The sequence below is a fragment of the Electrophorus electricus genome, chromosome 16 (genome assembly GCF_013358815.1).
Source record: "Electrophorus electricus isolate fEleEle1 chromosome 16, fEleEle1.pri, whole genome shotgun sequence".
NCBI lineage: Eukaryota > Metazoa > Chordata > Actinopteri > Gymnotiformes > Gymnotidae > Electrophorus > Electrophorus electricus.
Window position 1 is genome coordinate 4,899,450 of NC_049550.1, and position 17,721 is coordinate 4,917,170.

Sequence of the window (17,721 nt, forward strand, 5' to 3'; positions counted from 1 at the left end):
TGTATCATTTAAAATTTTATTGTTAATAGCACTAGACATTTTCATGATATCTCTTCATGGTGATGGATAGGTGACAGAATCATTGGTGGATAAAGACATACTAATGGCATGATGATAATTAAAATTTTAGTGCTAAAAAAGACTGCAAATGCATTTCATAGTTAAGTTGACAATAGATAAACCATTTTAGAGGCCGTCACATCACAAACTTTTTATTGTGGTTGTCATATGGGCACCTTCTTCCTCACTAATAATAAAAAGGCTTTTCCTAGAGCTTTTCCCCTAGTGGCTTTACCATTTTTAACCTTTAACCTTTCCCACTTAAGATTTTCACTCATGTCAAGCTAACACAGAAAACATGGATGGGTAGTTATAAGTGCCATATCATCTATGTTTGCTTTAAAAGGATGGAGTTGAGTGCCATCCTGTAAAATATCTCCACCAATAACCCACTGGGAAGCCCTAATTATCATTTCCATTTCCAAGGTAAATTCCAGTGGTGAAATTATACACCCTGCCATTATGCCCAGTTCCAGATGCTGCCAAAATATGGAATATTCACCTACATTAAAGGAAAACTGGATATCTTCAAACTGGGCTCTCACTAGCCTAGTAATACTCTCCAGGGCCTGAAAGAACCCAACTGCTTTCTACAACATATTGTGTGGTACTGAGCCAAAGGCATTAGAAACATCCAAAAATACCACATGTGTACTGCTCTAAGAATTAAGAGAATACTTACATGATACATCAGATCTCGATGAACGAAAAAATAAAGTTGAAAATCTTTACTGATACAATGATACAATGATACTGATACTGATACAATGACTTTGTTGAGAACAAAATGACATTGGTAACAATGGTCAGCTGAATTCAAAAGCACACAGAATTCAAATAAAAAACTTAAATCACAGACTGATCCAATTTGCATGAATTTCATCATGGCAACTCATAATGTGATTCACCATGTGCCTGTATGATAGTCTGTAGTGAGTGAGTTCTGCACAGACACCATATGTTTAGTTATGGGTCTGAAAAAATGTTTATATGATACCATATATGCTCAGACTCTTAGTGAAAGACAACACAAGACAAACAACCAACATGTGTAGATGTACTATATGCAATACATTTTAAAAAGTTTATCAGTGGGTTTATAACCATTGTAATTGTAATTAGCCTGATTATCCTCAACACCACGGAAGGTTTAGTAAATTTTTTTTTTTGAAATCAACTTTTAGATGCCCTTTGATATGTTTCACTACTGGAGGGTATTATTGACCATTTAATGTGTTGTATATGGTTCGCCACTGGAGGGCATTATCGGCAAAGGTAAAGAAAGTATAGGAAAAAGATTAAGAATTTTGTGCTCTGTGCTATTTTTACTGGCCTAACTGGACAATTGCTTTTAATTACTATCTCTTTTTCATATCAAGCGAATTTTCATACGAATTTTTCATATCTAAACGAATGAAATAGGTGTATCTTTTTACAAAGGTTGAAAATAGGTTGTTAATATCTACATTTACACGGTTGAAAATACGTTTTTTATGGCAATGCTAAAAATTGCAATTTTAAGTTAGAGACACATTTAAAATTATGGAAAGTAATGTTTTGTACAATTATGTTCTAAATAATTTGATTTGTTTTACTAAATGTCAAGTGGTACATTTATTATTGTTGTATCGTGTGAAAGCACGACTGTTTACTGATTCTGTCATTAGGAACATAATATGTTTAGTTTTATTGACTGATACAAACATATAATTGCTTGAATTATTACTGAAACATGATAAGACAGCTTGCAGATAATACACTATTTTAAGAGTACATTTCAAAAACTCTCTCTCTCTCTCTCTCTCTCTCTCTCTCTCTCTCTCTCTCTCTCTCTCTCTCTCTCTCTCTCTCTCTCTCTCTCTCTCTCTCTCTCTCTCTCTCTCTCTCTCTCTCTCTCTCTCTCTCTCTCTCTCTCTCTCTCTCTCTCTCTCTCTCTCTCTCTCTCTCTCTCTCTCTCTCTCTCTCTCTCTCTCTCGACTGGAACCTCTCCGGCGGAAGAAAAAAGCGTTTCCAGAACGTCCCAATGACCCGGATGTATATACAACGAACAAATATTTTGCGCGAAAATCTGATCACAGGAGCACTCTGTTCACTTGCCTTTTATTCACATATAACAGAATTTACGCGTTCCTAATTTTGAGTACTTCAGAAAAAATCAACCACTGCGAGCTAAAATGGACGAGTATGATGAGATGTACGGAATCGAAGATGACTTTGAGCAACAGTTTGCCGACGAATTGGAGGTGATGGCTGAAATGGAACGTAAGCGACATGTCTTGATGTTCAGCTTTGGGGCTCCTCGGACCGCCGTTTTGGCTTTGATAAAGTTGGCTAAGTAACGAGTACATTCACCTTTCTGAACCAATTCCGATAACCGTATCCAGCTAATTTACCTAATGTTTTAGCAAAAAGTGAAACCCGCTAGTGTCGTATTTGGAGACTTGGAACTTACTGTCGGTGTTTGTGGTCTTAGTATAGCTTGTTAATGTAGCGTCTTAGCAGTTACAAACGGCGAAATACATTTTGAATAGGCTTGTTTTACTGTGTGACAGCGGTTCTGACACACTTGGTTTCTTTTTTTTTGGTTATGGGACCACACAATTTATAGGTTTTGTTTTGGGGCATACAAAAGTATCTCTCTCTATATCTGCTAATTGCTATTACAACCATCATTCATTTATCTGTCTGTCCATGTTACTAACTTCATCCGGACATTTAAGTTTCTCTTATGACATCAGGGTTTGGCCATTTCTCTTCAGAGAAGCCACTGAGTAGTGCCTTTTTCTGTCCTGGATTCCACAGCTCATTCATGGAAGACACACACACACACACACACACACACACACACACACACACACACACACACACCACTAGACCCTTGTAGCTGAGCTAGATTGCAGCTGCATGTCTTGTGTACAATCTTCTCATGCATCACTCCACTGCTCTCTTCATTCACCTGAGTTCTTGTAGTCTCCATCATATTTAAAACCATAATGCTTCTCTACAAAGCCAAAAACGGACCTGCTCCCTCCTGCCTGGAAGTACTTGTCTCGCCTCACATCTCAAACACTTCATGCCTCAGTCACAGACCATCTTGACGTACTGCACCATGAGACAGGGAAGACAACATACCTCAAGACTCTCTTCTGTACTAAGATTAAGGTTCAGTTTGTCGTCATTGCTCAATACAAGTACAAGGCAACAAAATGTGGACTTTGCACACCTCAGAAGCTGAGGTCAGAAAGCAGGGTCGGCCACTGGGCTTTGCTCAAGGGCCGGCCAGTGATTGCATAGCAATGGCAGGATTCAAACCCGCAACCTTCAGCTTGATAACCCAAAGTCCTACCCACTACTACTAGAGACCCTCACCTTCAGATGTAAAGACCTACCTTGTCAAGAGGCACTTGAATGAGCCATAACCACTTCAGGCCTATTGATTAATCATCAATACATCATTTACTTCTTTAAATGTATATACAGTAAAAACTACTCTGCAACAGTATTCAGACAAGAAAAATGCATACTAGGTGTTTTAATACATATACGTATAGTGTATATAGATTAATGTGTGTTCATGTTTATTTAGCTTAATACATATGGATTAATATTGTAAAATTACAATATCACCTAGGCTCTACATTATGGACATTCAAGAAGTTTGTAATAAGCAAATGAGTCCTCTAACAAATCACAGCATTTTTTTTTTTTATTGTGTACTCTAAGCCCGCATACCAACATTTCAGGTGTGTCTGCTGTGGTTGTTGCGATGAACCTTCACCTATTGTAATACATGCAAATAATTTCCATCAAATATACAGGTGACTCTTTAAACAGGTCTCATGGGTTCACTGGAGTATCACAGTGGCATGTATTTGCACAGTATAATTGCTGTGCATTATTTTTCCCTGTCGTACTTCCCTTTTAAACACGTTTCTCTCTGACAAAGTTGTGCTTGGGCTCTTTTTGGGCTCTCATTTGTCATTTGCAGTTGAGCCCCCGCATCCTGCAAGAGTATCGGGGTTCCGCAGTAAGATGCCAGCGCCGCAGACGTTTGAAGACGCCATAACATCCGGGGACCTGGCATCGAAAACAGCAGGCGCGGCTGCCCTGAGCAAGACCCTCGGCCCCTCATGTGATGAAGAGGAGTCCTTGAGTGAGTTGGTCACTAATATATTTTCATATACATTCAATTCACCTTCCCCTTCATTATAAACATCCACCATTTTTGTTTTGTTTTTTTTGTTTTCAAAGTGTGTATCTTGGAATACGCTTGTTGGAGTTATTTGTTTGTTATTTTAATAAACGCACAAGTTTCACCTTGAGAGAGTGGGTCACTACCAAGTGCGTGGAACTTTTGCTGTTGGGCCCAGTCTCTACCATATGGTCCATTTTTGCTTTAACCCCTCTCTCTCACGCCAGCAGCAAGCCATTAAAAGCGCTGAATAGCTGCTGTGTGTGTACTGGTTTACTGTGATGGAGAGTGAAGCATGCACATCGGGGTGTTTTTGTTTATAGTGCTTGTCCTGTGCACTGCCCACTTCATTAAGTAGCAATGGAGTAATTATGCCGATTTGTAAATGCGTCCGGCTTGCCTCGTTAGCTCTGTTTTTCCCTTTTAATAATACCGGCCACTAACTATGCCATAAAAGCTGAAATTGTTACGTGAGAGAACTTGATGCTTTTCCATGTTTGCACACATGCAAACTTAGGATGTTGAAATACATGCTACACAGTGCATCCACAAGATATGATGCCAGGTTGCTTGGTTATCTTGTGGTCTCTCACATAACAGCAGGCACACTGATGCAGGCGAAAAGTATAAATATCTGATATACTTGCAAAATTTTCTAGGTTTTATTAATTTAGAGTGTTAGTCATGGTCACTCACCACTGCCAAAAGTTCGTTCCCGGCGGATCCACAGTACTTCTTATAGGAGAGCCAATCCTTCCCCTCGCACATGACTCTGGAGACATGACCAGGCTGAAAGCCAGCGTGCTGTCCACACTTATGCCTGTGGTGACCTTGCTGTTTCCACAGTTTGTGCAAAGCATAAATGTGAGGGATGAACTGGAATGAAATGTGTGTTGGTCCGCAGCCCCCAAAGCAAAGAAGCGGAAGCACGATGTGGCAAAAAAGCTCCATTTTGATGCGTTACAGGATGACATCACTCCTCCTTCCTCACCAGAGGTGTATGGAAATTCGGAGGGGACCAGGTAAAGATGTGGCTCATGTAAAGAAAACCATCCTTTTGATTTACAGATTATATGGATATAATGTGTGTCTAGAATATGTATGTGATCATTTGTGATTAATGGTTTTTCTGTTAATGATCTGTTTAAAATGCACCTTAAAAATACATGTTATTTCAGTTTCGTTTTTTCATGGTCCACTATGCCAATATTACCCTACAGTGAGATTTTTCTTGTTTTTTTGAGATTTTTGTTGTGCTGACGCCTCATGCACCCTCTGGGTCTTGAGAAATTTCAAATGGTCATTGTAAACAAACACAAATATTATTGTGGAGATTTGTGGAAAATTCTAGATTGCACCCTGTGTTGTGATGTTATGACTCACAGCTTTTGCCTTAGTCTAGACCATTTCATTTTCAGGACTGCTTACATCCTTTCATTAATGTTACAACATTACAATTCCTAGCATTATTTCAGACATGATGGATTTTTTAAAGTCAGCACTGTTACTCTGTCTTCTGATGTTACTGTAACGACTCATCATGGTTTCTTGCTTCGTCTCCTTTCAGACCTGGGTTTACACTGTCTCTGTCTCCTGATGGGCCACCGGTTGCTATGACAGCCAGTGTTTTGGACATCAGTGGCCTGGCAACACTACAGGAATCCCCTAAGAGGGTTCCTACAGCAGTGTGTCGCGCAAGGAAACGTCCCCCAGCAACTGGGGATTACATCACGGTCACGGACTCCATGGGAAACAGAGTTTACCTCAGCAAAAAGGAGGATGACGACAATAAGGTGCTTTTGCACATGGGCAGATTATACTATACATGAAAAAACAATACTTAATCCTGCAGCTCACTGTATATGTAGACCCCCCCCCGAAGAAAAAAAAAGGTTTGTTTCCTTTAGTTTGCAAAAAAGTGCATCTTTGTACAAGGAAACCTAGTACATGGAATTTGATATTCCCACATATTCTAACAAAGCACAATCAAATGAATGCTTCATTGATGTATACTATTTCATGTTTACATATTCTGAATTCAACACTGACATAGTAGATCAAAATGCATAATGAGCTCTTTTACATCTCAGGCACCAGATCCGAGATTTTTTCGGAATTCCCAGAATGCACTGGGCCTTTTGGCTGTGCCCATTGAGGTTCTCAAAGAACAAGTGGCAGACAGAGTAAGAAAGGACCACACACCCACACATACACCCCGTCATTCCCAAACAATGCACATCCTAATAGGTGTTGTTCTGGTTCTACACTGTCATCATAGAATCAGTCATCACTACATCCATTACAGTGTGGGGCCGCTCAGCCACCAAGCATGACATCCACAGACTGCGGCGCATTTTCAGGTCTAAAGAGAAGACCATTGTGTAATGTTGAAGAGTGAGATTTATTAAGGGCAAATCCATAATCAGAATGGTTAGAACAGTCCAGGGTCAGTGAGCCAACATGAAGCGTATGAAAATACATAATAAGCAAACAAACAAAAGCACACGGTGACAAAAAAAGGAGCAGGCTATATAGTGATGTAATGATAAGAACCAACACTGAAGAAAGCGAGGGCTAGATAACAAGCAGAGAATAACACGAGGGCTGAATTACTAACGGAGGCTGGGCTTGACACAGAGGCTAGGAATTAACGAAGGTTAGAATGAACAATGACCAGCAAACACACGGACAAGGCAGCATTTACTTACACAGAATAACGAGGATTAACGATGCACAGGCGATAGAAATGAGGTGAAAACCAAAACAAGGACCAGAACAAGAATGGAGAAAAGGAATCAGTGACATGAGACAAGGAAACCATTACAACAGGACGCCAGGGAGTGGCCAAGCATGACACAATGGTGTTAAGCTGCCCCCACTGCTAGATCTGCTCACTTCCAGAAACAAGAGATAGGTGGAGAAAATCACAGCAGACCCATCTCACCCCGGTCCTCACCTGATCCAGGATCAGTAGGTGTGTGGAGAAAATCACAGCCGACCCATCTCACCGCGTTCCTCACCTGTTCCAGCGCCTTCCCTCAGGCTGGCGCTTTAGTCAAATGAGGATCAAGACAACCCGACTACAGAGAAGCTTTTTTCTATGTGCCATCGAACTCATGAACAGTTGATGCATATAAACTGCCTATAACATGAAGACTCACACACCTAAACAGTTCATCTTGATCATGTTGTAGTTCTTCACCTCTATCTGCTCTTTTCTATCCTACCTTTTACCTGCCAGTCTACTTATTTATTTTAACTTCATTATTCTACAATGGCATGTCCCTACCTCTGCACTCAACACTCTTAAGAATTGATGCGCATGTAAGGCTCACAAGTATGACTGTGTGTGTGTGTATATGAGTGTTGAGGAAATGTCTTTTGTTGTACTGTGTACAAGCAACTGTTTGGGGTGAGCTACTGTAACCAAGAACGAAGACCTTGTATGCATGAGCATGCTTGGCCAATAAATCCTGTTTTGGATTCTGTTTGTTTTTTTTGTTTTTTTTACAGCGCCATCGTCAGTTGGTGGAAGACTCCCAGAGGCTAACAGAACTCCTGAACAGGTACGTGTGTCATACAGAACAGTCAGACACACACACTTGGTGTTAGCCCACTCAACCATGCTGAATACGTACTGTAATGTTTACAAAGAACTTGGGGAAGAACCTTCCAGCACCGACGACTGGTTATTAAGAATAGACGAACATGGCCCATCAACGTGGGTTTGTAATGTGGCAATGTTTATGGGCTCACTCATACTGAGTTTCTCTCAGTCATCTAACCCCTGTGGTTGGTAGTGGTGTGGATTCAGAATCCTCTAACCCCCGGGCTTGGTAGTGGTGTTGATTCAGAATCGTCTAACCCCTGTGTTTTGTAGAGGTGTAGATCCAGAACTTCTTCTAGATGAGGTGACAGAGGAGGAGGATGGTGAAACTGCTGACGAAGGTGTCTGCTCTCGTTTGTGGGTGGACCGCTTCGCCCCACAGCATTATATAGAGCTGCTGAGTGATGATGTGAGTCGTAACAACACACGGCACAGACTCCTCTTTGCATAAAAGATCATTATAAAAGCACTCCGCGCCAGATGCGTGATGCTAGATTTAACTGTTAATAGCAATTATTCCAGCTGCTGTAATTTTGTCAGTTTCTTGCCCTAAAGGAAATTCCGTATCTGTGTGCGTTTGTGTTTGTTTCTCCTCAGTTCACCAATCGTTGCCTGTTGAAATGGCTAAAACTGTGGGATATGGTTGTATTTGGGAGAGAGAGAAAACCTCGCCCACCTGCTCCGGAGGCCAGACCCACTGCAGCAAATGCGCAAAATCAAAACCAAGCTCAACGCTTCAAAACCAAAAGCCAGATCACGGAGGAGATACTGGAGGCAGAGTTAGACCAGTATAAAAGACCCAAATTTAAGGCAAAAATTTTAAATCCCTTCAAAGATCTGGAACACATGTTGACTGCTTGGTTTAATCAACTTTATCTTCCTATGAAGTTTTTAGAACATGATAGAAATAATTCCATGTATGACTTTTTTTTTTTTTTTTCTTAATAATGTTTATTCCAAATAGATTTTTGGGGGGATTTGAGTATTTTGAGTGTGTTTCTTTAGCTGTTTCACGCTGTTTATCTCTTCTCTGCTATTAGGTAGCACTCTTGTCTGGTCCTCCTGGTCTGGGAAAGACAACGTTAGCACACATCATTGCCAGACACGCTGGATACAATGTAGTTGAGATCAATGCTAGGTAATAGATACACATAAACATCTAGTTTCATTACTGAATTTCATTGGTAACTATAATGAACCGGCAAAATTAGTTTTTACGAACTGCGTTGCCATGCTATTTCTAGATTATGCAGATCTGCAGTGCGTAATCTGACTGCAATGGTGTTCCTTTTAGGTTCCTAACGCTGTTGGAGCGTTTCAGGATCCAATATTGGGAACTTTTTTACTTTCAGTTTGTGCTCTTTCATTGGTTTCGTTTTTGTTTTCTTTCCTGGTGCAGTGACGACCGCAGTGCTGAACTCTTCCAGAAGCGCATCGACACTGCCACGCAGATGCAGTCAGTGCTGGGCGCCAACGAGAAGCCAAACTGCCTCGTGATTGACGAAATCGACGGGGCCCCTTCTGTAAGTCCCACCCCGTCTCCTCATACCGCCCGTGCCGCTGTCGGATCGCAGTTCCTCACCGTCTCCGTCTGGCCGGCCTCAGGCGGCCATCGGCGTCCTCCTGGCGACTCTGAGCAGGAAGGACAGCCGGGAGGGAGAGGAGTCGGGCGCCAATGCCTTGAAGAAAAAGAAGAAGAAGGAGTCCGTCCTGCTTCGGCCAATCATCTGCATCTGCAATGACCTGTGAGCTGCTCTTCTGCCTATGTACCCACCAAGTCGGTGATTTGGATCGAGCTGCATTTTTGATCGGCTGCCTCTCTTGTTAGTTATGCCCCAGCTCTTAGGCCCCTGAGGCAGCAGGCGTTCCTCTTGACCTTTCCCCCGACGCAGCCCTCGCGCCTCGCGCAGAGGCTGGCTGAGGTAACACACGGGCACTCTAGCACATGTCCGCAGCATTTCTTCCGCCGTCCACGTGCCGATGAAACGAATGTCTTGTCTCTGCGTGCGTGCGTGTTAGATCACAAGGCGGCAGGGCATGAAGACAGACACGGGCTCCCTCGTGGCCTTGTGTGAGAAAACAGACAACGACATTCGTGCTTGCATCAACACGTTGCAGGTGACATCTTTTTATATGTGCTTTGAGTATAAAATGACCGTCTCCGAAGAAGATTCCAGGTGAGTAAGTGCAGTGTGCGATTTTGACAAACCTGTTTGTAGCCTCTTTAACTACAGTACTCTGCAGTTACTCATTTTGACAAGATTTGAAACATTTTGATAAAACACAAAAATGTAAACATGTTCTACCTACTGCTGCTTGCTGCTTGCTGCTTTTAGGTTGTTTTTACTGTAAAATGAACATACGTTATATTGGTATTAAAGCTCATACATTCTTTTCCCTGTTGCATATATGTTGTCAAAACCTGTTATATTGCAATAGAATTTATCATGCAGCCAAAAGACAACATGTAATATCTCTTCGTGCGTCCAGTTTTTACATGGCCGTGGTCAGAAACAGTTGGATCAGCGTGTTGTGAGTTCTGTGTGCGTTGGGTTGAAAGACCAGAACAAGGGACTTTTCTCACTGTGGCAAGAAATCTTTCAGCTTCCACGACTGAAAAGGTAGAGAAACGCTGTTATTTTGTTCACCATATTATTTTTCTGTTTTTCTTGTCTCTGTAGTGCTTTGGGCTTGGTGACATTTTGGAAGTTAAACACTGAAATAGACTATAATACAACAGCCTTTTAAGCTTATTGTTTGATGCCACTGAAGCTCCTGGTTACCTGAATCAGGTTTGTTAGATTATGGCTACTTGTAAAGTACACAGGGCTGTAGGGATACAGTCTCATGGCTAAGCTATAAATGCATGCCTTTTTTTTTTTTTTTTTTGGTTAATAACAGCCATATGATGGTGCTTTTACAACAGCCCTCGTCAAGGAGCAACTTTACGGACGTCTGGGTCCAAGCCCTCAGTGTGCAAGCCAAAGGTAGCGAGGAAACTGAGGAAAGTCTGGTTGACACTAGACAGCGCAGAAAGAACAAAATAAGCAATAAAAGGAAGTTAAGCAATAGACGTCTGTTCTGGGTTCCTAGAAGTCCTAGTATGGGTTTGATGATTGTGTTCGAAACCAATCTGGCGCAGGAAGAACTAAGGAACAGCGTCACGATGTTTTAGGCTAGAGCCGTCACGATGTTTTAGCCTCCTAGGGGATGGAACCAAGGTGGCGGTGGAGGTGGGAGGAGCCACAGCAGCAGAGACGGGTCATGAAGTGTTGATTTATGCAGAGTTAGTCATTTGGCATCTTGTCACTGCTTCCTCGATAAGGAAACGGATTGGTGGAGACGTATTTGGAGCGCTCGAGGAGGCGGGACTTAAAGATGGCGCGCAGAGGCTTCAGCACATCCTCCACCTGGCCTCATCCAATGGAGAGCATGAGAAACTCATACAGGTACAAACGCGCGCGCGCGCGCGCGCACACACACACACACACACACACCCACTGCAGAGCTGCTCGCAATAGAGTGTTTTTTACACATGCATATCTGTTTTGGAACATCCTAGAAAAGGAAGCTCTAACTGCTTGCTTTTAATTTAACCCCCCCCACACCCCACAAAGGTTCTTTTGTCCTGCTTGTATGTTCAAATTCTCCCCTTTAATTCCACTCCCAGTGTTATACTGCTTGAGTACTCTATTAATGAAAAGTTAAATATGGAAATAGTGTCTATGCTTTTACAGCCGCTTTTCCCATTAGGATAAATGAACTGATCAATTTATTGATCTCAGAGGTACTTTTACACTAAGGTTTTTGCCCCTTTTGAAACTTCTGAGAAGGCGAGAGAAGTAAAAGTAAAACCTATTTGCGCGAATACACGCAAATCCTTTGGCGTGCGAGTGTGCTCACACCTCCTCCTGCTCCTGTGCTCCTCTCGTTCAGGGCCTGTTTGACAACTTCCTGGCCATGAAGCTGAAGGACCCTGGGCTGGCCGGCGTGTGCGCCGGCTTGGACTGGCTTTGCTTCTCAGACCACGTAAACGAGTGCGTGCTACACGGCCAGAACTACTCGCTCATGCGCTACCTCCCCTTCCTGCCCGCCGCCTTCCACTTCCTGTTCGCGGCCAACTCCGTCCCGCGGATCAGCTACCCCAACAGCCACTACGAGGTGGGACGTTTTCCCCTCTGATCATTACGCCTGCTTTACTGGACCGGACACTAGACTAATGCCTCACTCTTGCTTTGATCTGAACAAACCTCTGTGGCAGCGGAGCCCTGGGCTTCCTGCCCCATTCAAACATAATTGCCAGCAGCTAAATCAAATATTTTATTGCCAGATATGCCCCTTTTCCAGTTAAACACAGTAGTTGATCAGTCTGAGTGCGTAGCCTAAAAAAAATGGATAATGTGCTGTACGGTCAGCCTTAGTCAAACAACGCCATCTTCCTTTTACTCTCAGATACACGTTCCATTTTTCAGGCTACGTACTACAGTGTGTCAAACAAATTTCCCAATTGTCGAGTGCTGGAGCCGCTGTTAGTTGTTGCCCTAACCACTTATCAGAGTTGCACGCAGGGCCATGAAGCTGTTGAGTGACCTAACGATCGAATGCTGTCCAGGCCCTTACGAAAACACAGCACACCAAGAATGCCGTCGTTGCCATGTTGGCCGAGATCCCTCCTACGATTCGGAGTCGGGTTTGCCAGAACAACCTGTGCTTGGAAGTTCTCAGCCTGCTGCTGGAGCTCATCTGCCCCAAACTTCGACCGGTAAGCAAGAGTCGGTGGTACCGCTCTGGACAGTCTGTTGCGGTTTTGTCCCATATTACTTTGTGTTGGCCACTGTAAGTTGTATGTTTTGTACCAAATGGGCATGCTTGTTTGTTTGTTTGTTTGTTTGTTTGTGTTCTGCTTTGTTTGTTCTTTCAGGTTAACCCTCAGCTGTACAGCACCAGGGAGAAGCAACAGCTTTGTGAGCTCATTGACAACATGATCAGCTATAACCTGACCTACCGGCAGGACCGCACGCCCGAGGGCCAGTACACCTATGTACTTGAGCCGTGAGTAATCACAAATGCTCACATGTACAGTGCTTTTGCCATATCATAAATGCTTTTCCATACCAACGTACTGTTAAAAAAAAAACATCACTGTGAATGTAATATAAATAGTAAACATGTTCAGAAAATCAATAGGTTGTTTTTAAATATTTATTGCTACTCTTAAAGTTGTCACCAGCTTCAAGTGAGCCTGTTCATGACCCTAATCCTTTCCTTAACTCTTTACTGTGCTATATTTTATTTTTTGTATTATTATTAACTGTCAGATTACGTTGACCAGATAATGTAACTGAACAGAGCACCTGTAGGAAACTATCCAAAAATATGATTAAGCTAAAATATTTGTCTGCATACAAAGCCTGTAAAGCACCCAGAAGATCAGATTTTCCTTTGCTGGAATAATGAAATACATTTGATTTATGAAATGACTGTTAAAGGCACCTTCACGATTAACACCTCAGTTTGTCGCTCCATGGTGTAATCATCATTACGGTATGAAGGCAGGGGTGAGTTTAGCAGTTAATCATTTGTGAACAGATCTAAAGAATTCCTTTGCAGAAAGGAGAGAGGACCCGGGTCTACCTCACGCCCGATTGTTCCGAAAGTCATTTTTCAGATTTACCTTCCCAATTCTGTTCTTTGCTTAAGCTGTAACTTCACATACAGAAAAGTAGCCCCCTTAACACACAAGCTCATGGGGAGGACTTGACCCGCCTGAAAGGCCGCACGCCTCAGGAATATACTGTCACTGAAATCGGGATAAGTGCTTCCTGCCGTAAGTGAATGAGGTGACAGATTATGGGAACGTTTTCATCACCCAGACCCATGCATGGACATGTTTTGACGAGATGCTATAACTCCTCCATGGATTAAAAGATTATGTTGTCCCAGATTATAGTGCGCTCTCTCTCTCTCTCTCTCTCTCTCTCTCTCTCTCTCTCTCTCTCTCTCTCTCTCTCTCTCTCTCTCTCTCTCTCTCTCTCTCTCTCTCTCTCTCTCTCTCTCTCTCTCTCTCTCTCTCTCTCTCTCTCTCTCTCACACACACACACACCCTTGCTTTTAGTGCTGATAGCATTGCCTAGGATATTTACAGTCTCTGTTGAGAACCAATGTCACGCGGTTCTACTCCAATTTAGTGGACAAGGGAAAAATACCTCCACTGGAATTCTGACTGGAGCGACGAATCCAGCTGTGAGGTTTGGTAGTGATGCTCTGCACAGGGACATGGAAAGTGGACGAGGATAAATTCTGATATCCGACCTCAGGATCCACACACACACAGAGAGCTCTTTTGTGAAGAAACGTATACTCTGCAAAGCTGATAAAGGTGTATCCACAGACCGATGGACTGAACAACAAAAGGACAAAAGGAGGAGGCACCCAGAACAAAAGGAGGAGGCACCCAGGGCTTGAATAGAAGAGTGACCGTTTTTACTACCAATAATTACTGAATAGAAACTCTTACAATAGTTACGGTTAGCAGAATTTTGTGTTCATCTCAGTTCCGACAAACTCCCCTTTTGGTGTAATGCTGTTCGTGCTTATTTTTTGGAGAGGCTTTCTAAGTGTTCACGGGCTTTAAATTACATCTTGATAAGCTTACCTATTTTTGTGAACGTCTGTCTTCTCTCTGTGATTTTTCGATACATGCTGGAGCCATGCAGCGTTCATTCCTGCAGGCCCGCTGCCAGCAAACCCTTGTGACCTCTGATTGGGGGATTCCTCTGCTCCTCGCTCTGTTGCTCCTCCTGCTTGTTTACGCCTTCCTCTATCTGCCCGCCCTCTCCCACCGGGCGCTCCTTCAACAAGCTCTAGCCAACCACACGGAAGCCACGGCAGCCGTTAAATTTGACTGAGTATGTAAAGTTTCCATGTAGCTACCTAGAGTATGGCTACTTACAGATGCAACTCACTCTGAATTCAGGAGGAGCCATTTGACAAGAGAAGAATTTTGTGGAGTTATTAAAACCGGAATCGGAATTCTCATCAGAGTGACGAACCCGGCAGTGCGCAGGGACATGGAAAGTGCTGTTTAAAGTGCCAAAGAAACGCTTCTGTTTTTGCTCGACAAGCCAAGGCAGAACCCTCTGCCTTCATAGCAGCCAAGCATCAGAACTGGACCTGTGAGAGAATTGTGTAACACGTTGTGAGTTCCCAGTCGAAATTCCAGTGAAACGCGCAAAGCCACACTTCTCTTGGCCTTGTGGGAGAAACTTTTTTTTCTTGACCAGCACTATTGATGGATATGTTAAGGTGAAAAGAATTTGCCCTAGCTGAGTCTCGAACTAGCTCAAACAATCCTCCTGAATAATCCCCGGTGGTGGTTTTTATTAGATTAACAATGTGCTCAACGGATCCCTTTCCTCCCATTATAAGCTCTTATAATTCTCAGAATATTGTTACGACCCATAGGAAATGTGGATCATATTTGTAATGCATCCATCCTCTGTTTGTCTTTCCTTTTCTGTCCTCTCGTCGTATAATTGAATATTTATTCCATCTACATATTGGTCCTATGCCGTCCACTAAAATTATTTCTCATGCTGTGAGGTCGGACAAAGTGGATCAAGGGCTTAAGTTTGCTTTCCGTAAGAAATGGACGTGGGTGTGTGTGTGCCCACGTGCAGGAACGTGGAGGACGTGGTGCGGTTTCCTGGGCTGCCCCCTCGACGACAGCTGACCTATCAAGTGAAGCAGCTGATCGCCAGGGAGACGGAGCTGGAGAGGATGAGGAGGGTGGAGCGAGCCCAGCAGAATCGCAACCAGAGGGTAGAGACGCACAGCACAGGACATTCAGAAGCACATTATAATCTTCCAAAAGCACGTTTTAACCTTTCCTGGACGTCCACCTCCAAATTAATGCCACGGTTAAAATTCAGGTCCTGTGTTGTTCACCTTTCCTGAAAAGCTGATAGAAAATGTGCAAGGAAGCAATAGGGACAAAAATGTCTTTCTGCTTCTTGGGTTGAGAAAAATATTTTCAGGTTTGGGGAAAAATGGTTGGCTCATGCACGTGCGAGTTTCATCCATTTATTTATTATTAAAATCATCTTTTTTTTTCCATCCTCAGACTTCTGAGACAGAGGCCGCTGAGGTGGGACGGCAGGTGAAGAGACCAGAGGTGAAGAAGCCACCAGCCAGGAACCACCACCATCGGCTGGAGAACATTGTCAAACAAGCTGTGGTGGAGAACAAGGTGGACAAACTGCACCATACCGCCTTAAAATCTTTTGCATAGCACCTTAAATCATGGGGCAGCGGTAGCTCAGCAGTTAAGGTACTTGACTAGTAATCAGAAGCTTGCCAGTACAAGCTCCACCACCGCCAAGTTGCCATGGTTGGGCCACTGAGCAAGGAACTGCTTGGAATAATGCATCGTTATCATAGTTCAGCTTTAACCGCTACCTGTTACAAACATTTCTGTATCATTTCATTTTAGGATGGTCAGCAGATATCTTTAACGTTGTCACTGTGCAAAGCTCAGGGGACAAGCCTTTCTATGAGGGCCGCCTAATGTTTGTGATCCTCGCCTATTTACCATAAATATGCCTAAACTTTGTGGTTTTAATCTGAGATTAATTGGGTTAATAGAGGATCTAGAGCATTGGAAGTTTCAACTGGACGTTCTGTTTCAGGATTAAATTGATGGACATGACCCCCCTCACTCCTTTTTTGGTTTTACAGCCAGAACTGGATTTCTTCGGACGAGCAGTCATACCAAAAGAGAAGCCTGCCGTTAATTCAGCAACAGGTGACTTGGCACTCTTTTAATGTACTTCTCGTTCATGTTATAGGTGTGCTACTTTCCCAGTAATTAATTAATCGTTATCCATCACTTAGAACCACGCATAGCATAGTCTTACTGATCGCTTTACTAAACCGAAATGTACTGCTCAGGCTTCTTGCCAGACTTCAACACAGTCCGGTGAGGTGATTGTAAATATCCTTTTTAGTTCACAGGGACAGTCGCAGAACAGGTACACGTTTTTAGATATGGGGGCCAGTGCTTTATTTCAGAAATATAAATGTGCTGCAGCGACTGCAAATAGATTACAGACTACTTTTAGTCAAAACGCATTCAGAATAAATATAACAGACATGTTACAATGTGCTGCAAATGGTGAAAACCCTGCATTTCATTGGTCAGATTTCCTGTGAATCTGCTAACAGCCTTACATTAAAGAGCCCTTCAAAACACCACCAGAAGGGGCATGTAGGCACGTACCCAGCAGTGAGTCTCTGCAGCCATACTAACGAGCATTTTAATTAGGATATGAATATTCACCTTCTAGTAACCAAGAATGTGTAAACTGGTGTGTATGAATAGGTTGATGTTTTCTTTCTATTTTATTTTTGGTTTGTTTTTTGTTTTTTTTATATTACCCCTAGGTTACCATGGTTCAGCTGACATATTTTTTGCTCTTTTGTCTCTAGGTGAAGATGCTAAACTAAGCGGGACTTTGCAGATTGGTAAAGCGGTAGGAAAAAGTGACGTTTGGTTTAGGTTCAATGAGGGCGTGTCTAATGCAGTGCGTCGAAGTGTGTACATTAGGGAACTCCTCTAAGAGCCGTCTGTCTAAGACAAGACAAGATGCCTTGTGAGAAAAGTGGGAGACAGAATTAGAACAGGACCATGTTGATGCTTTGTTTGATGAACACCCACAAATCCGTACTGTTGTGTGCTGACCTGTATCCTTACTTAAAGCCTCCAGCAACTTCTGTGAATAAATGTTAAATGATTTTCTGCTTTCTTTACTTTGCTCTGGTTTGGTCTAGAATTGTAGAGGGAAGCCATTTGCTTATAGTGGAG

At 42.8% G+C, this 17,721-nt stretch overlaps 1 protein-coding gene across 1 annotated transcript; it reads left to right on the forward strand.

The window, feature by feature from the left end:
* The first annotated feature begins 2,056 nt into the window (after positions 1-2,056).
* On the forward strand, positions 2,057-17,659 carry chtf18 (CTF18, chromosome transmission fidelity factor 18 homolog (S. cerevisiae)). Its single transcript, XM_035535097.1, has 22 exons — positions 2,057-2,322; positions 4,049-4,213; positions 5,157-5,274; positions 5,820-6,045; positions 6,343-6,435; positions 7,766-7,818; positions 8,133-8,268; positions 8,457-8,669; positions 8,900-8,997; positions 9,259-9,382; positions 9,465-9,604; positions 9,688-9,781; positions 9,879-9,977; positions 10,350-10,480; positions 11,185-11,308; positions 11,796-12,020; positions 12,472-12,621; positions 12,781-12,911; positions 15,539-15,680; positions 15,982-16,107; positions 16,596-16,662; positions 17,346-17,659. The coding sequence occupies exons 1-22, from the start codon at positions 2,235-2,237 to the stop codon at positions 17,474-17,476; spliced, it is 2,874 nt and encodes a 957-aa protein (XP_035390990.1). The 5' UTR covers positions 2,057-2,234; the 3' UTR covers positions 17,477-17,659.
* The last annotated feature ends 62 nt before the right edge of the window (positions 17,660-17,721 follow it).

Coding starts and splice junctions, on each gene's coding strand:
- chtf18 (XM_035535097.1), top strand. CDS start 2,235: ATGGACGAGTATGATGAGATGTACGGAATCGAAGATGACTTTGAGCAA. Junction 10,481..11,184: donor CAGCTTCCACGACTGAAAAG/GTAGAGAAACGC, acceptor TTCCTCGATAAG/GAAACGGATTGGTGGAGACG. Junction 15,681..15,981: donor AGCAGAATCGCAACCAGAGG/GTAGAGACGCAC, acceptor TTCCATCCTCAG/ACTTCTGAGACAGAGGCCGC.